Source organism: Hyperoodon ampullatus, assembly GCF_949752795.1.
Source record: "Hyperoodon ampullatus genome assembly, chromosome: 16".
Classification (NCBI taxonomy): domain Eukaryota; kingdom Metazoa; phylum Chordata; class Mammalia; order Artiodactyla; family Ziphiidae; genus Hyperoodon; species Hyperoodon ampullatus.
In genome coordinates this window covers 15,973,105-15,993,767 of record NC_136929.1, presented here as the reverse complement: position 1 = coordinate 15,993,767, position 20,663 = coordinate 15,973,105, and the positions used below count along the sequence as shown (strand labels likewise).

General features: G+C 37.9%; 1 protein-coding gene across 2 annotated transcripts in view; it reads left to right on the top strand.

Annotated features, from left to right (window-relative positions):
- The window catches only part of GPC6 (glypican 6), a gene marked incomplete at both ends in the record, with an annotated part of 1,094,878 nt that overhangs the window by 728,656 nt on the left and 345,559 nt on the right, over positions 1–20,663 (top strand). For both annotated transcript variants that reach the window (XM_079722019.1, XM_079722018.1), the window contains one exon: positions 17,736–17,901. In XM_079722019.1, the coding sequence (XP_079578145.1) occupies positions 17,736–17,901 (166 nt within the window). The remainder of the gene's footprint in view (positions 1–17,735; positions 17,902–20,663) is intronic.

The following is a 20,663-nucleotide window of genomic DNA, read 5'->3' as shown; positions in this document are numbered from 1 at the left end:
TTATCCCATGTGTTTTCTTCCAAGAGTTTATAGATTTTTGCTCATATTTAGGCCACTGGATCCATTTTGAGAAATTTTTGTGCATGGTATGAGGCTAAGGTCCAACCTCATTGTTTTGTATCAGGATATCCAGTTGTCCCAATATGTTGAAGAGACTGTTCTTGCCCCATTGAATGATTTTGCCACCCTTGTGAAAATCAATTGGCCCTGAATATAAGTGTTTATTTCTGGTCTTTCAACTCGATTTCACTGATCTATAGGTCTAGCCTTATGCCAGTATCAAGGTGTTGTCTTTATTATTATTTATTATTGTGAAGAAAACACAGAAAACACACAAGATCTACCCTCTTAAATTTTTAAATGTTCAATACAGCATTGTTAACTGCATGCCTTTGTTATACAGCAGATCTCTAGAACTTTTTCATCTTGCATGACTGAAATGCTATATCCATTGAACGACAACTCTCCATTTCCATCTCCCCATCAGAACCCCCATGACTACTGTTCTGCTTTCTGCTGCTATGACTTTGACTATTTTAGATACCTCACGAAAGTGGAATCAAGTAGTACTTGTCCTTCTGTGACTGACTTACTTCACACAGCATAATGTTCTCAAGGATCATCCATGTTGTTGCATACTGCAGGATTTCCTTCTCTTTTTTTCAAGCTGAGTAATATTCCATTGCATGTATACACTGCATTTTCTTTATTTATTCATCAGTCTATGGACATTTAGGTTGTTTCCACCTCTTGGTTATGGTAATAATGCTGTGATAAACATGGAGTGCAAATACCTCTTCCAGAACCTGCTTTCAATTCTTTTGAATAAATACCCAGGAGCGGGATTGCTGGAGAGTACCACAATGTTTTGATTACTTTAACTCTGTAGTAAGTTGTGGTAAGTTTTGAAATCAGGAAGTGTAAGTGCTACAAATCTGTTCCTTCTTTTTCAAGATTATTTTGGCTATGTGGGTCCCTTGCATTTCTCTAAGAATCTGAGGATTGGCTTTTCCAATTTTACCAGGAAAAACTGTTGGAATTTTGATAAGGTTTGCAGTGAATCTAAATTACTTTGACTAGTATTGCTATATTAACAATATTGTCTTCCAATACATGAACACAGGATATCTTTCCATGTGTTTAGGTCTTCTTTAATTTCTTTCAGCAACGTTTTATAGTTTTCAATGTAAAATTCTATCACTTCCTTGGTTAAATTTATACCTAGGTATTTTATTCTTTGAATAGTGTTGTAAATGGAATTTTCTTAATTTCCTTTTTAGATTGTTCATTGCTAGTGTATACAAACTCAGTGGATGTTTCTGTGTTGATGTTGTACCCAATAACTTGGCTGAATTCATTTATTAGCTCTAGTAGTTTCTTGTGAGTTATTTGGGATTTCCTACATCTATGATCATGTTGCCTGTGAATAAAGATAGTTTTAATTCTTCCTCTTCAATTTGGATAACTTTTACTTCTTTGTCTTGCCTAGTGACTCTAGCTAGAATTTTTAATACAGTCTTGAACAGCAGAGGCGAAAGCAGGCCTCCTTGTCTTGTTCCTCATCTTAGGGAGAAATCTTTCAATCTTTCACCATCAAGTATGATGTCAAATGTGGGTTTCCATAAATTCCCTTTATCACATTTAGGAAGTTCCCTTCTATTCCTACTTTTCTGTAAATATTTATCATGAAAGAGTGGTGAATTTTGTCAAAGGCTTCTTCTGCATAAGTTGAGATAATTGTGTGTGACCCTGAATAGCCAAAGTGGTCTCTAGGGAAAAAACAGAGCTGGAGGAATCAGACTCCCTGACTTCAGACTATACTACAAACTACAGTAATCAAGACAATATGGTATTGTCACAAAAACAGAAATATAGATCAATGGAACAGAATAGAAAGCACAGAGATAAACCCACACACCTATGGTCAACTAATCTATGACAAAGGAGGCAAGGATATACAGTGGATAAAAGACATTCTCTTCAATAAGCGGTGCTGGGAAAACTGGACAGCTACATGTAAAAGAATGAAATTAGAACACTCCCTAACACTATACACAAAAATAAAGTCAAAATGGACTAGAGACCTAAATGTAAGACCAGACACTATAAAACTCTTAGAGGAAAACATAGGAAGAGCACTCTTTGACATAAATCACAGCAAGATCTTTTCTGATCCACCTCCTGGAGTAATGGAAATAAAAACAAAAATAAACAAATGGGACCTAATGAAACTTCAAAGCTTTTGCACAGCAAAGGAAACTACAAACAAGATGAAAAGACAACCCTCAGATTGGGAGAAAATATTTGCAAATGAATCAATGGACAAGAGATTAATCTCCAAAATATATATACAGCTCATGCAGCTCAATATTAACAAAACAAAAAACCCATCCAAAAGTGGGCAGAAGACCTAAATAGACACTTTTCCAAAGAAGACATAATGATGGCCAAGAAACACATGAAAAGCTGCTCAACATCACTAATTATTAGAGAAATGCAAATAAAAACTACAATGAGATATCATCTCACACCAATTAGAATGGGCATCATCAGAAAATCTACAAACAACAAATGCTGGAGAGGGTGAGGAGAAAAGGGAACCCTCTTGCACTGTTGGTAGGAATGTAAATTGATACAGCCACTATGGAGAACAGTATGGAGGTTCCTTAAAAAACTAAAAATAGAATTACCATATGATCCAGCAATCCCACTACTTGGCATATACCCAGAGAAAACCGTAATTCAAAAAGACACATGCACCCCAGTGTTCATTGCAGCACTATTTACAATAGCCAGGACATGGAAGCAACCTAAATGCCCATTGACAGATGAATGGATAAAGAAGATGTGGTACATATATACAATGGAATATTACTCATCCATAAAAAGGAACAAAATTGGGTCATTTGTAGAGACATGGATGGATCTAGAGACTGTCATACAGATTGAAGTAAGTCAGAAAGAGAAAAACAAATATTGTATATTAGTGCATAAATGTGGAACCTAGAAAAATGGTACAGATGAACCAGTTTGCAGGGCAGAAATTGAGACACAGACGTAGAGAACTAACGTATGGACACTAAGGGAGGAAAATGGTTGGAGTAGGGGGTGGTGGTGGTGTGATGAATTGGGAGATTGGGATTGACATGTATACACTAATATGTATAAAATGGACAACTAATGAGAACCTGCTGTAGAAAATAAATAAATAATAAAATAAAAGAATAACCTAATGTTATACCTTAAGGAGCTGGAAAAAAAAAAAGAGTAAACTGAAACCAACATTTTGTTTATCTCCACTCTAATCTTTATTATTTTCTTCCTTTTGCTAACTTTGGTTTTAGTCTGCTCTTATTTTTCTAGTTCCTTAAGGTATAACATTAGGTTATTAATTTGAGATATTCTCTTTTAATGTAGGCATTTGTGGCTATAATTTTTTGCATGTTGTGTTTTCATTTTTATTTAGCTAATTATTTTCTAATTTCCCTAGTGATTTCTTCTTTAACCTCTTGGTTGTATAGGTGTGTGTGGCTTAATTTCCACATATTTGTGAATTTTCCAGTTTTCCTTCTGATATTGATTTCCAGCTTTATTCTGCTATGGTCAGAGGGGATACTTTATATGACTGCAATCTTTTTAAATTTCCTGAGCCTTGAGATTTAGCAATGCGATTTAACTGATATTTAGCCGTCTCATTATTTTATTATTAAGCACCCTCCTAGTTGCTGGTTTTTTTTTTTTATTAGACTCCAGAGCTCCAATAAAGTTGATTCTGTCAGGTTTTACTAGTTTCATGGTTACTTCAGTGAAAGGACTGATTCTTGAAGTTTCCTACTCCACCATTTCTGTGATGTCACCCATCTCCCATGCTTATCTTGCAGACATCTGTTACTTGACTTTCTTCAGAAGCCATCCCTGTCTTTATCCTTACCTCCCAATTTTGAGCCAAATGCCCTTTTTTGGGCTCCCTTTACACTGCACTTCCCGAAGACAAATAATTTTTTCCCTGAATTGATTTGGAAGTGAATGTATTCTGAACATCCCAACACTGGTAGAAGGTCTTTTTATTCATCCCCATAAATGTTGGATGAATGAAAGTTGCATGAGTGAATAAAGAAGAAACAAATTTACGTTCTCATGAACTTACTACAAAGCCAATTTATAGGTTGCTAATTGTTAAAGGATTATAATTAAAAAGTACTTAACATGAAAACTACTTTTAATATAACTTAATCATTCTTGAGGACTTCAGAAGACACTTCAGAATCTCATGATACATTAGGATGATGAGTAGAAACATCTTATCATTTAATATGACTACAGATTAGAAACTGTGGAGGATGGCATCTACTGTTGCTCAAAAACACATTTTGAATTTATTCTAGTTAAATAAGTCATTTACATTAACTTGTTTGTCTTTGGGAGACATATCTGTCTTCTGACAGATATGTTTATTTGATTATTTTGGCTATATGATTTCCATAGAAACAAGCACTTGCTAGGTATTTGTTCATTGTGTATAAGTAAAGATTTATAACTTTCACATGTTTTCTTGCTTTTTAAAACTACTTGAAGAGACAGTCTTATTTTACATTGGCTACTATTAGGAATTGTTAATGTGAGCACCAAAGCATGAAATGTTGGTCCAGATACAGAAATCTTAAATATCTTAAAGACCTGACATGAATTGCTATTATATGGCTAAGGATATGCTATGCCTCAAATTGCATTTAGAAAACATAAGAATTACTTGCTATAACATCCTGACACACATGGTTAGCCAGGTAGATGAGTCTTAGTCCTACCTCCCAATACAGATTTATTAAGGACTCTTTTTGTATTCCTTGCCATGTTTCAATGTATCTTGCTTTTTTTACCTTTTAAAAGAGAAACAGAAACAACAAAAAAACCACAAACTAAGAGCTCAATTATTTTTATGTTATTTATTTTTCAGTTAATTTTACAAGGAACTCTTGTTATAAATTGTATTGTTGCTCCTCAAGTTGTATTATTATTCCTCAAAACTAGTCAACTATAAGTCATTCATTATATAGAAACAGCATCAAAAGAAGTTAACAGAAGGACTAAACCCATGATGCAAAGATTTCATATTGAAATCTTACTTGGTTGACTCACAAACTTCTGTCTATCTTTCCCGGAGTAGGATAATGGAGTAAGAACCATTGACTATTTTCTTTTTTCCCTCTAATATTGTAAATTCTTGGCAAAGTATTATTAGTGGTGAAGGACAACATGTAAAAGTTATGTGAAAACACAAATAAGTACAAAAAGGAATGTTGTCATCATCTTTTTTTTCTTCACTTAAAAACATTGTTTTATTTGTGCCAAGTAGGCCCCACTTTCATAAACATTATAATTTACTCTTTTACCTAAGTATATTTCCCAGTCTACTTTGAATATCTAGGAAGCTACAGCTACATTTTTCAAAAATATCAAAAATCCACATTACCAACTAAAAAAACTCAACACTTGGTTTCTGAAGGTGTATTGTAGTCCTTATTGTTGCTAAATGAACACAATTTTCTTCAGTAGGAATTTTTTTCTAATAGTTCACAAAATTTACAAATTTGTGGCATTATATTTTTGAGATCTTATTCTATCCTAAATTTTAAATAAGAGTTTAAAATATTTATTTATTTACTTACTTGGCTGCATCGGGTCCTAGTTGTGGCATGTGGGATCTTTTGTTGCAGCACATGGGCTTCTCTAGTTGTGGTGTGTGGGCTTCTCTCTAGTTGTGGCTTGGTCTCTAGAGCACGCAGGCTCAGTGGTTGTACCACATGGGCTCTCTAGTTGTGGCACGCGGGCTCCAGAATGTGTGGGCTCAGTAGTTGTGGCATGCAGGCTCCAGAGCCTGTGGGGTCAGTAGTTGTGGCACACAGCCTCCCTAGTTGTAGTGCTCTGGCTCCAGAGCACGTGGGCTCACTAGTCGTGGTGCACAAGCTTAGTTGCCCCGTGGCATGTGGGATCTTAGTTCCCTAACCAGGGATCGAACCCATGTCCCCTGCATTGGAAGGCAGATTCTTAACCACTGGACCACCAGAGAAGTCCTTAAATATGAGTTTTTAGAACTCCTTTCTTTACTTTGGTTTTGCCAAATATACAGTTGTATCTATTGTTTCAGAATTATTGTTGTTGTTGTTTTAATGTTGCATATTTTCTAGAGACCAGCTGGTGAATGATTTTGTATCTGATGCGTATTAGAGCCTGTTGAAATTAAAATCCTAGTATGGAAATTACTCAGAGGAAACTCACCACAAATTTAAACATAGATAATACACCCACTAGAATGACTAAAACAAAAAATAGTAATAATACCAAATACTGGTATGAATGTGAGGAAAACTGGATCTCTCGCATATTGCTGGTGGAAATGTAGAATGCTGCACTGATCTAGAAAATAATTTGGCAGTTTCTTACAAAACTAAACACACGCTAACCATTCGACCCATCAATTGTTCTTTTGGGCATTTATCCCAGATAAATGAAAACTTATGTTTGTGCAAAAAAACTGTACATGAATGCTCATAGCAACTTTATTCCTAATGGCAAAGTACTGGAAACAACCCAAGTATCCTTCAGGGAGTGAAGAGTTCAACAAATTTGGTACATCCAAAAAATGGAATACTACTCAGCAATAAAAAGGAGTGAATACATGCAACAACTTGAATGGACCTCCAAGGTATTATGCTCAGTTTTTTAAAAAAATGAAGCTCAAAATGTTATTGGGTTGGCCAAAAAGTTCATTTGGGTTTTTCCGTAAGATGGAATGGAAAAACCCGAACAAAGTTTTTGGCCAACCCGCATACAAAGTATTAATATATGATTCCTAAAATGATAAAATTATAGAGGTGAAAGATAGATTAGTGTTTGCCTGGTGATAGGGACAAGGGGTGGGGTGGAGGAAACACAAGAGAGTTCTTCTGTGGTGATGGAAAAGTTCTGTAAGTCGATTGTGGTGTGGTTACACAAATCTATACATAGGATTAAATTGCATAGAAGTATCTACACACACACACACACACACACAAATGAATGCAGGTTGAAAATATCATGAAAACTGAATAGGTCTATAAACTCATTAGCAGCAATGTATCAACCTTAATTTCCTCATTTTGATATTGTCCTACAGCTATATGAGATGTTGCCATTGAGGGAAGGTGAGTGAAGAGTACCCAGGACTCCAGTGGTTTTGCAGCTTCTTATGAGTCTATATTGATTTCAGTATTAAAAGATTTTTTAAGAGTAGCTGTAGCACAATTACTAAACACTATTAAACATTTAAAAATAGAACCAGCCCTTCATACAATTGGCATTTAAAACAGCCTTCTTTTCAGAGGCTTACTTCTAAAAGTCTTCAGTTTGAAGTGGTGATTTTTTATTTCAATTCAAGCATGCAGTTGTGTCAAAAAATATGGTCTGTGAACATAAAAGCTTCAACTTTGCTCCTCCACTCTCGGTTTTCTTCTTCTTCAAATGCCCTTTATTTGACCAAGAAGGATATCATTTCCCAAAGTACCGAGAGAGCCATATTTAACTTGAACAACATTGTTCTTTTAGGTTATTAAGGCTGTTCAATTTTCGCTATTTGTTGCTACCCTGCATTAGAGACTCTTCTGAAACGTCAGACTGAGAAAATTGTACTAGTTCCAACACACACACACACACACACACACAAAGCTTTGGAATTAGTGCAATCAATAACCTTTGAAAACAGAATTAAAAAGCAACAATTGAATGCTAATATGTATAAAACTATCTTGTTCCTTTTCTCTTTAAATATCAGCGTGACCAAGGAATCAAGAAACACACTAGAGAGTTCAACTGAAAAAGCATTTATTGAGTACCTATATATCATAATCATAATACCTTATAATGACATGCGTGTTATGCAGAGTGGTACAGGTTATAATGATGATAAAAGAGTGCACACTCTCCAAGAGATCTCAAATCTGCATCCCCAATATTGACAAATACCCTAGGTTTTATACTGGCACGTTTAGTGAGAAGAAGCAAAGCATCATGTAATACCAATGGTGAGAAAACCAAAAATCCAACAGAGTCAAAGGAAGAAATAGCTTAGCCGGCTTGGGTGAAAATAGGATAGGTCTCTGGAGAGAGGCATCAAGGCCAGGAGAGGAATTGCAAGGCTGTGAAAATCAAAACCCTACGGACAATGGTTTGTAGGACTACAACCATATCAAATAATAAAATGTATAAGAATTTGGAATTCCACATACAGAATTATTCTCTCTGTTCTCTGAATGGTATGGGATACAGGTAGATAAAATAAATTAAAAAAAAATTCTGCCCAATTGTGGATAAAATTTGGCATTTTCAACAAAATATCCTATCCAGAGAAATAGATATGGTGGCATGGATGTATGCTCAAAAGAAAAATCACCAGACTCCTCTCTTTTATTCTCATTTTTTTGTTTTTGTTTTGTTGTTGGAAAATATGTCTTAGAAATAGTGGATACTAATACATTCTCTAAATAGTTTTATAAAGAAAGGCTAATTAGAGACTTCCCTGGTGGCACAGTGGTTACGAATCCGCCTGCCAATGCAGGGGACACAGGTTCGAGCCCTGGTCTGGGAGGATCCCACATGCCGCGGAGCAACTAAGCCTGTGCGCCACAACTACTGAGCCTGTGCTCTAGAGCCCGCAAGCCACAACTACTGAGCCCACGTGCCACAACCACTGAAGCCCACAAGCCTAGAGCCCGTGCTCTGCAACAAAGAGAAGCCACCGCAATGAGAAGCCTGCGCACCGCAATGAAGAGTAGCCCCCGTTCAACGCAACTGGAGAAAGCCCGCGCACAGCAACGAAGACCCAACGCAGGCAAAAATAAATAAATAAGTAATTTTTTTAAAATTAAAAACAAAAGAAAGGCTAGTTACATTTTACTTTATTTGATTTGGACTACTTAATGTGCTAACTTTCTATTGTTGATCGGGTTAATTCAGTTTTATTAAAGCCAACATTAAATTACCAGGAAAAATAAAAATCAAAAGGTTAATATGTTATTTTGAAATGCATTACAAATAAGGTGGATTAATGGATGGGTGAGAAGGATAGACAAATGTGTGAAAAATCAGTGTAAGAAAACGTTAAATGTAGAATCTAGGACTGGGGATATGGGTGTTCACTATAAAAATCTTCCAGTTTTTCCTGTATGTTTGAAAATTTTCATAAAATTTTGGAAAGAAAATGCAAAAAAAGAAAAACATCAAAAGGGCAACCAGAGATTTCGGCACCGAGATAGAGAGATAGATAGACAGACAGACAGATAGATTGATAGATTGCTTCATTTTCTGAAATAATAAACTGGGGACTTTGTCAGTATTCTTTTTTTTTTTTTTTTATAACTTGAAACCTCAAATTTAATTCTTCATTCAATATACTAGAGATAAAAACATTTTTAAGTTGCTTGCACATATTTTATCATAAATGATTTTAATTTCTCTTACTAAAATGTGTTCTGTGGAAGAATCAACTTTAATATATTTAACATTAATTTTGCTTTTGTTTTGTTTTGTTCATCTGGGAATGCGTTAATTTCTCCCTAAATTTTTTTTTTTTGCTTTATAACAAATTTAATCAGTTATACATAAACATATGTTCCCATATCCCCTCCCTTTTGCGTCTCCCTCACACCCTCCCTATCCCACCCCTCCAGGCGGTCACAAAGCACCGAGCTGATCTCCCTGTGCTATGCGGCTGCTTCCCACTAGCTATCCACCTTACGTTTGGTAGTGTATATATGTCCATGCTGCTCTTTCACTTTGTCACAGCTTACCCTTCCCCCTCCCCATATCCTCAAGTCCATTCTCTAGTAGGTCTGTGTCTTTATTCCTGTCTTACCCCTATGTTCTTCATGACATTTTTTTTCCTTAAATTCCATATATATGTGTCAGCATACAGTATTTGTCTTTCTCTTTCTGACTTACTTCACTCTGTATGACAGGCTCTAGGTCCATCCACCTCATTACAAATAGCTCAATTTCATTTCTTTTTATGGCTGAGTAATATTCCATTGTATATATGTGCCACATCTTCTTTACCCATTCATCCGATGATGGACACTTAGGTTGTTTCCATCTCTGGGCTATTGTAAATAGGGCTGCTATGAACATTTTGGTACATGTCTCTTTTTGAATTAAGGTTTTCTCAGGGTATATGCCCAGTAGTGGGATTGCTGGGTCATATGGTAGTTCTCTTTGTAGTTTTTTAAGGAACCTCCATACCGTTCTCCATAGTGGCTGTACCAATTCACATTCCCACCAGCAGTGCAAGAGTGTTCCCTTTTTTCCACACCCTCTCCAACATTTATTGTTTCTAGATTTTTTGATGATGGCCATTCTGACTGGTATGAGATGATATCTCATTGTAGTTTTGATTTGCATTTCTCTAATGAGTAAAGATGTTGAGCATCCTTTCATGTATTTGTTGGCAGTCTGTATATCTTCTGTGGAGAAATGTCTATTTAGGTCTTCTGCCCATTTTTTGGATTGGGTTGTTTGTTTTTTTGTTATTGAGCTGCATGAGCTACTTACAAATTTTGGAGATTAATCCTTTGTCAGTTGCTTCATTTGCAAATATTCTCTCCAATTCTGAGGGTTGTCTTTTGGTCTTGTTTATGGTTTCCTTTGCTGTGCAAAAGCTTTGAAGTTTCATTAGGTCCCATGTGTTTATTTTTGTCTTTATTTCCATTTCTCTAGGAGGTGGGTCAAAAAGGATCTTGCTGTGATTTATGTCATAGAGTGTTCTGCCTATGTTTTCCTCTAAGAGTTTGATAGTGTCTGGCCTTACATTTAGGTCTTTAATCCATTTTGAGCTTATTTTTGTGTATGGTGTTAGGGAGTGATCTAATCTCATACTTTTACATGTCCCTGTCCAGTTTTCCCAGCACCACTTATTGAAGAGACTGTCCTTTCTCCACTGTACATTCCTGCCTCCTTTATCAAAGATAAGGTGACCATATGTGTGTGGGTTTATCTCTGGGCTTTCTATCCTGTTCCATTGATCTATCTTTCTGTTTTTGTGCCAGTACCATACTGTCTTGATTACTGTAGCTTTGTAGTATAGTCTGAAGTCAGGGAGCCTGATTCCTCCAGCTCCATTTTTCGATCTCAAGATTGCTTTGGCTATTCGGGTTCTTTTGTGTTTCCATACAAATTGTGAAATTTTTTGTTCTAGTTCTGTGAAAAATGCCAGTGGTAGTTTGATAGGGATTGCATTGAATCTGTAGATTGCTTTGGGTAGTAGAGTCATTTTCACAATGTTGATTCTTCCAATCCAAGAACATGGTACATCTCTCCATCTATTTGTATCATCTTTAATTTCTTTCATCAGTGTCTTATAATTTTCTGCATACAGGTCTTTTGTCTCCTTAGGTAGGTTTATTCCTAGATATTTTATTCTTTTTGTTGCAATGGTAAATGGGAGTGTTTCCTTGATTTCACTTTCAGATTTTTCACCATTAGTATATAGGAATGCCAGAGATTTCTGTGCATTAATTTTGTATCCTGCTACTTTACCAAATTCATTGATTAGCACTAGTAGTTTTCTGGTAGCATCTTTAGGATTCTCTATGTATAGTATCATGTCATCTACAAACAGTGACAGCTTTACTTCTTCTTTTCCGATTTGGATTCCTTTTATTTCCTTTTCTTCTCTGATTGCTGTGGCTAAAACTTCCAAAACTATGTTGAATAAGAGTGGTGAGAGTGGGCAACCTTGTCTTGTTCCTGATCTTAGTGGAAATGGTTTCAGTTTTTCACCACTGAGGACGATGCTGGCTGTGGGTTTGTCATATATGGCCTTTATTGTGTTGAGGAAAGTTCCCTCTATGCCTACTTTCTGCAGGGTTTTTATCATAAATGGGTGTTGAATTTTGTCGAAAGCTTTCTCTGCATCTATTGAGATGATCATATGGTTTTTCTCCTTCAATTTGTTAATATGGTGTATCACGTTGATTGATTTGCGTATATTGAAGAATCCTTGCATTCCTGGAATAAACCCCACTTGATCATGGTGTATGATCCTTTTAATGTGCTGTTGGATTCTGTTTGCTAGTATTTTGTTGAGGATTTTTGCATCTATGTTCATCAGTGATATTGGCCTGTAGTTTTCTTTCTTTGTGACATCCTTGTCTGGTTTTGGTATCAAGATGATGGTGGCCTCGTAGAATGAGTTTGGGAGTGTTCCTCCCTCTGCTATATTTTGGAAGAGTTTGAGAAGGATAGGTGTTAGCTCCTCTCTAAATGTTTGATAGAATTCGCCTGTGAATCCATCTGGTCCTGGGCTTTTGTTTGTTGGAAGATTTTTTATCACAGTTTCAATTTCAGTGCTTGTGATTGGTCTGTTCATATTTTCTATTTCTTCCTGATTCAGTCTTGGCAGGTTGTGCATTTCTAAGAATTTGTCCATTTCTTCCAGGTTGTCCATTTTATTGGCATAGAGTTGCTTATAGTAATCTCTCACGATCTTTTGTATTTCTGCAGTGTCAGTTGTTACTTCTCCTTTTTCATTTCTAATTCTATTGATTTGAGTCTTCTCCCTTTTTTTCTTGATGAGTCTGGCTAATGGTTTATCAATTTTGTTTATCTTCTCAAAGAACCAGCTTTTAGTTTTATTGATCTTTGCTATCATTTCCTTCATTTCTTTTTCATTTATTTCTGATCTGATATTTATGATTTCTTTCCTTCTGCTACCTTTGGGATGTTTTTGTTCTTCTTTCTCTAATTGCTTTAGGTGCAGGGTCAGGTTGTTTACTCGAGATGTTTCCTGTTTCTTAAGGTGGGATTCTATTGCTATAAACTTCCCTCTTAGAACTGCTTTTGCTGCATCCCATAGGTTTTGGGTCGTCGTGTATCCATTGTCATTTGTTTCTAGGTATTTTTTAATTTCCTCTTTGATTTCTTCAGTGATCACTTCGTTATTGAGTAGTGTATTGTTTAGCCTCCATGTGTTTGTATTTTTTACAGCTCTTTTCCTGTAATTGATATATAGTCTCATAGCATTGTGGTCGGAAAAGATACTTGATACAATTTCAATTTTCTTAAATTTACCAAGGCTTGATTTGTGACCCAAGATATGATCTATCCTGGAGAATGTTCCATGAGTACTTGAGAAAAATGTGTATTCTGTTGTTTTTGGATGGAATGTCCTATAAATATCAATTAAGTCCATCTTGTTTAATGTATCATTTAAAGCTTGTGTTTCCTTATTTATTTTCATTTTGGATGATCTGTCCATTGGTGAAAGTGGGGTGTTAAAGTCCCCTACTATGAGTGTGTTACTGTCGATTTCTCCTTTTATGGCTGTTAGTATTTGCCTTATGTATTGAGGTGCTCCTATATTTGGTGCATAAATATTTACAATTGTTATATCTTCTTCTTGGATTGATCCCTTGATCATTATGTAGTGTCCTTCTTTGTCTCTTCTAGTAGTCTTTATTGTAAAGTCTATGTTGTCTGATATGAGAATTGCTACTCCACCTTTCTTTTGGTTTCCATTTGCATGGAATATCTTTTTCCATCCCCTTACTTTCAGTCTGTATGTGTCTCTAGGTCTGAAGTGGGTCTCTTGTAGACAGCATATATATGGGTCTTGTTTTTGTATCCATTCAGCCAATCTGTGTCTTTTGGTGGGAGCATTTAGTCCATTTACATTTAAGGTAATTATCGATATGTATGTTCCTATTCCCATTTTCTTAATTGTTTTGGGTTCATTATTGTAGGTCTTTTCCTTCTGTTGTGTTTCTTGCCTAGAGAAGTTCCTTTAGCATTTGTTGTAAAGCTGGTTTGGTGGTGCTGAACTTTCTCAGCTTTTGCTTGTCAGTAAACGTTTTAATTTCTCCATGAAATCTGAATGAGATCCTTGCTGGGTAGAGTAATCTTGGTTGCAGGTTTTTCTCCTTCATCACTTTAATTATGTCCTGCCACTCCCTTCTGGCTTGTAGAGTTTCTGCTGAGAGATCAGCTGTTATCCTGATGGGGATTCCCTTGTGTGTTATTTGTTGTTTTTGCCTTGCTGCTTTTAATATGATTTCTTTGTGTTTAATTTTTGACAGTTTGATTAATATGTGTCTTGGTGTATTTCTCCTTGGATTTATTCTGTATGGGACTCTCTGTGCCTCCTGGACTTGATTAACTATTTCCTTTCCCATATTAGGGAAGTTTTCAACTATAATCTCTTCAAATATTTTCTCAGTCCCTTTCTTTTTCTCTTCTTCTTCTGGAACCCCTATAATTCGAATGTTGGTGCGTTTAATGTTGTCCCAGAGGTCTCTGAGACTGTCCTCTGTTCTTTTCAGTCTTTTTTCTTTATTTTGCTCTGCATTAGTTATTTCCACTATTTTATCTTCCACCTCACTTATCCGTTCTTCTGCCTCAGTTATTCTGCTATTGATCCCATCTAGAGTATTTTTTATTTCATTTATTGTGTTTTTAATCAATGCTTGATTCATCTTTAGTTCTTCTAGGTCCTTGTTAACTGTTTCTTGCATTTTGTCTATTCTATTTCCAAGATTTTGGATCTGGGACATAGAATCTTGGATCATCTTTACCATCATTATTCTGAATTCTTTTTCAGGTAGACTGCCTATTACCTCTTCATTTGTTAGGTCTGGTGGGTTTTTATCTTGCTCCTTCTCCTGCTGTGTGTTTTTCTGTCTTCTCATTTTGCTTATGTTACTGTGTTTGGGGTCTCCTTTTTGCAGGCTGCAGGTTCGTAGTTCCCATTGTTTTTGGTGTCTGTCCCCAGTGGTTAAGGTTGGTTTAGTGGGTTGTGTAGGCTTCCTGGTGGAGGGGACTAGTGCCTGTTTTCTGGTAGATGAGGCTGGATCTTGTCTTTCTGGTGGGCAGGTCCACGTCTCGTGGTGTGTTTTGGGGTGTCTGCGGACTTTTTATGATTTTAGGCCACCTCTCTGCTAATGGGTGGCGTTGTGTTCCTGTCTTGCTAGTTGTTTGGCATAGGGTGTCCAGCACTGTAGCTTGCTGGTCGTTGAGTGAAGCTGGGTGCTGGTGTTGAGATGGAGATCTCTGGAAGATTTTCGCCGTTTGATATTATGTGGAGCTGGGAGGTCTCTTGTGGACCAGTGTCCTGAAGTTGGCTCTCCCACCTCAGAGGCACAGCACTGACTCCTGGCTCCTCAATTTGGGATGATTTGTTGTCTATTCATGTATTCCACAGATGCAGGGTACATCAAGTTGATTGTGGAGCTTTAATCCGCTGCTTCTGAGGCTGCTGGGAGAGGTTTCCCTTTCTCTTCTTTGTTCTCACAGCTCCTGGGTCTCAGCTTTGGATTTGGCCCCGCCTCTGCGTGTAGGTCGCCGGAGGGCGTCTGTTCTTCGCTCAGACAGGACAGGGTTAAAGGAGCAGCCTCTTCGGGGACTCTGGCTCACTTAGGCCGGGCGGGAGGGAGGGGCACGGAGTGCGGGGCGAGCCTGCAGCGACAGAGGTCGGCGTGACGTTGCACCAGCCCGAGGCGCGCCGTGCGTTCTCCCAGGGAAGCCGCCCCTGGATCCCGGGATCCCGGCAGTGGGGGGCTGCACAGGCTTCCGGAAGGGCGGTGTGGACAGTGACCTGCGCTCGCACACAGGCTTCTTGGCGGCGACAGCAGCAGCCCCAGCGTCCCACGCCTGTCACTGGGCTCCGCGCTTTCAGTCGTGACTCGCGCCCGTCTGTGGAGCCCCTTTAAGCAGCGCTCTTAATCCCCTCTCCTCGCGCACCAGGAAACCAAGAGGGAAGAAAAAGTCTCTTGCCTCTTCGGCAGCTCCAGAGTTTTCCCGGACTCCCTTCCGGCTAGCTGTGGCACATTAGCCCCCTTCAGGCTGAGTTCTCGCCGCCAGCCCCAGTCCTCTCCCTGCGCTCTGACCGAAGCCCGAGCCTCAGCTTCCAGCGCCGCCCGCCCCGGCGGGCGAGCAGACAAGCCTCTCGGGCTGGTGAGTGCCGCTCGGCACCGCTCCTCCGTGCGGGAATCTCTCCGCTTTGCCCTACCCAGGTATGTGGGGAGTTTCTTGCCTTTTGGGAGGTCTGGGGTCTTCTGCCAGCGTTCAGTATGTGTTCTGTAGGAGTTGTTCCACGTGTAGCTGTATTTCTGGTGTATCCGTGGGGAGGAAGGTGATCTCCGCGTCTTACTCTTCCGCCATCTTACCCGGAAGTCTGTCAGTATTCTTGACCTCAAACAAATAGACTGCCAAATACTTCTCCAGCAAAGATGGTTTATTCAGGATCAACAGAGAATTGCAATTTAGCAAAGGAAAGAGAGCACTTCTTTAGAGGGAAAAGAAAGTTGGGAAGGCTGTGATAAACAGAGTCCATGGCTTTTCATTAGATGAGTCCTTGCCAGGGAAGAAGAGGAGTCTTTCTTGTTCCCATTGGGCTCTGCTCTCCTTGCAGGGCTTGAGAGCTCCCCCTTCTGGTCTCCCAACTCTATTTAGTTGAGGGTTTCATTCATTAATTTTTTACAGTATACAGCAATTAAGAAAATGTTACAGAAACCAAAGCCTTGCATTAGAAACCTCAAATGTGGTTTCTAGGTAAAGGATAAAATGCTGGAGATTAGCTATGGTAGTGGAAAGTGTCCATTTTTGTGGAAATACCTTTTCCTGCCCCACATTTACATTGGTGTTATGCTTTGTCAATATCTGAATGTTCTGGGCATATATTGTCACCTGGGGGCCCAGGTCTGTCCGATAAGACTCTAGCTCTCCAGGAGATCCAAATGATACAAGTTAGGCTTGTCTTCAGATGGAGAGCACAAGAACAGAAACATGTAGCTACTTAACTTAAAGATCAACATTATATGGAGTCAACCAAAAAAATACCTCACTAATGTTTATATCCAGTCATGAAAAAGAGCTTTCTGTATTTTTTTCTGATTTTGGTCCACACCATTTTAAATATTCTTTCCTCTTAAAGTCAAATTGGCATTTTCAATGAGTCTAAAAAAGACCTGATTGGTTTAGAATTGATTAACCTAGGAGTATTCACTGCTTATCGTATTCAAGGTAAATAACACATGATTATCGGTTGATTAGTAGCTCCTCTGAATTACTGCAAGCATTTCTCTTCACATTCAACATTTGATCCATCGTCCAAAGTTCCCAGAACTGCAAAGCTTCAGATTCCTGAAGAGGGTGCCTTGACAGTTCCATTGCTTCTAAGCAAGTCTGGATCTCAGAAATCCCAGACAAGTTGATATTGATCCTTTTTAAAAAGTTATGTACAAAGGAAGTGTTTCTGCAAACTTCCTTTAAAAACAGGGTCAAATAACCAGTTGGAAAATTTTCCAAAGGTGTCACATTAAACTTGAAAAATACCTTCATTTTTATGGGGCTTTTAACTTTGGAAATTGCTTTCACATGCATTATCTCATTGCATGTTCTATTTCATTGAAACAGTGTCTAGGTTTTAGGGCTAAATTGCAATGACTTAGATATCAACATGTTGACAAGGACAATTCAAGAAAAATGATTACTACTATGACAAACAGAAGTATTGACAAGGAACTGACTGACTTTAAGATCAAGTACTACAGTGTGTTAAGATTCTGCTGGTTCCTTTAGCCCGCTGCCCTACTGCTGGAGGTTTCTCAGAGCCATTTCACCTTTTTTTTTTTTCAAGGAGGAAATGAGTCACTTCTTTTTGTCTCCTTCCATCCTTCTTATTTCTGATTTTCTTTTTCTTTTCAATCAATCTCCAGGTGAGCCCGACCCCAGGCTGCATCCGTGCGCTCATGAAGATGCTGTACTGCCCTTACTGTCGGGGACTCCCCACGGTGAGACCCTGCAACAACTACTGCCTCAACGTAATGAAGGGCTGCCTGGCAAATCAGGCTGATCTCGACACCGAGTGGAATCTGTTTATAGGTAAGGAGCAGCTCAGCGGATCCAAGGACGGGGGTGTGGGAACAGCAGGTGTTCGCGGTACCTGATGGGCAGGTCCAAACTGGTGATGACTTGTAGAGACTAGGAGGATTAAAACAAACACAGGCGCGCGCACACACACACACACAGACACGCGTGCGCACACACACACACAGTGTTTAGCAAATTATAAATATTATTTTGCATTTTTCTTTATTTTTTGTAAACCTGAAAAATAAGACTTCCTGGTCTATTGGGAAGGACAGTCCTGTTAAAGATTGTACGAGCCAGCTGTACTGAATTAGCTGATCTCTCTGATGAAGATAAAAGTAATCTTGTTGAATTTCTGGGAGCTCCTGTGGGTAAGGGACATGTTAGAAAAGAATCTTGTTTTAAGAAAAAGCCCACAGTACTGTCTCTTTCTTATTTGTAGTATCTCAACATAGTCACAGATATTAGTAAACAATTCCTTCCTTAAACATCTATGATGAAAATAACTCAACAGTTTTGCTAAAATATGCAGATTTTCTTCCTCAGTCTCTAGAGAAGAATGTTTTCAGCACAGCAGCATGAAACAGCCTTCCTGTCTTTAAAAGGGAGGAAGGAGGGAGGGGGGGAGATACAGGGAAGTTCTGTGAATCACCACTGTGGTCTGGAGTGGCAGAAACCACTCATGAGTCTGCACTGCCAAAAGATATTTCCCAAATAGCTATCCAAGGATAAAAGGACAAATTTCACAGGCAGGCTTCTCCCAGGAAAATACACAGACCTTGAAAGAGTAAATGTGTTTTCTCCCCCTCTGTCAAATGGCCTTCAAATAAAAGTACTTTCAATTGCTTTTACTGGGATTGCATAGTGACAAGCAGAGTGGTGCCAGTAACAGTGGCACTCATCAGCCTCAGAGGGACTAAGTCATTTATGCAAACCTCTAAACCAGAAGGCTTGAGTAAAGTCTTCTGACATCTAAGCTTTGGGTAGGAAAGGAAAAAGATGCATCGGAATACAAAGAAACCTTAGCCCACCGTGCAAAAATGCGCATTCAGCCTTGGCGTCAAAAGCCATTACCTGACACACTATTATGCTTAGGAAGCCCAGAGAAAACTGTTTTGAAGTTTTAGAAAAAAGATTTTAGTGGGTAGATCCAAATGGAAGTCATCCAATAAAATCTCAGAGATCATTACAAAGAGAATAAATTGATGTATTCTTCTCTCTCCCTTCAGTGGGAGGACAAAATCCTTTTGTATGGTCTTGGGTTGCCTCATTTGAGAAATGAAGGAGTTTTTAAAAAGTTAATCATTAAGGTACCTTTCTAACTCAAAAATGATATGATTCTTTGCTACGACTTTTGTACTTTGCTAAGATTTTGGAGAGGAGTATGAATTTTTTTAAAAAAGTAAGCTTGATCTTCTAAAATATAAATTTAGATGAATTCTGGCAAAGACGCTACCTAAATAATGCTAATTTAAAAATACTCTCATCCTTCATTAGTCTACTCAATTCAAAAGGAAATAGTAATTCAAATGTATTATATTGGTATAATCATATTGTCACTTGCATATGTAAAGCCTAAACTAAAACAACTTTATAAATCATTGAGAGTGGTAAAGTTAAAACAAATCTGTAAATTAAATGCAAACTATAAATAAAAAAAACTTAAGGTTACCCAAAAAAGAACTCTCATCAAGAAATCTAACAAGATTTACCTATTTAGAAAAACAGATAAAACCTCATAACATCATCACTCTTGAATCATAAAGATTATTCATATGGTTTGGTTGAAACTGCCATAATTCATAACACAGTTAAACTGTTTTGGTCAGCTTGCAATTTATTGATGAAAGAAGGCATGTGGATTTTGTTAAGTAGAGTAGGACATGATTAAAAATGAGAATATGGGCTTTTTAACTTGTAAGAGCAACAGTGACTTCTTAATTGGCTTTTTTTCTCAGTCCTGGCTGGGTATTTGATGTGAAACAAATCCTTATACTTCAATCAACTGGGTTTCCTAGATGCCAGTTTGATGTGAAATTGAATGTCTGGAAAATCATTTCATTTAAAAAACTAAAGTTTGAACCCAGCCTATGTTGTAGTACCTGGTGTTGTACCATACACCTCATGGTACCTCATGGTATGTACCATGGAAGGTACCTCATGGAAGGGACCTCATGGTAATCCTACCATCTTAATATATTTCATACGTCTTGCTCCCCTATCTCATTTTTTATTAGTCCTAGAGATCTCTCAGAAAATTCTTCCAATTTTCTTTCTTTGGGTTTTGCTATGGCATTGAGAATTGACCACCCACCTAGACTTATAGGGCCAAATATGTTCTTACTAATACTTGTCCGGATGTGAAGTGTTAGGTCATGAATTTATCACATGAATTAGTCAAATGTGCCAAGTACATTTCCTACACAGATACATCCAATATGAGAGTGTTCATGAATGCAGCAGCAAAAGATCAGTGAGCAAATCAGTAATTCAACAAAAATTATATATATTAGCCCTCTCTCTGATTAGCACCTGCTCCTACTGCTGTCAATTGCACGTGCTGTCTCTGTCTGCTACGTTAATGTCCTAGTTTATACATTTTTAATACATGGTCATCTAAAATGTTAACAGTGACATGCAGGCAACCACCAATAAAAACAAAGGTCGACCTGGTGGCACATTCTCATCATCTTTAATTATGAATTAATTGAAAGTGATTTGTAACGATTTAGAATTCAGTTGGTGTCTGCATCATGTCAAAAGAAAGGCACTCC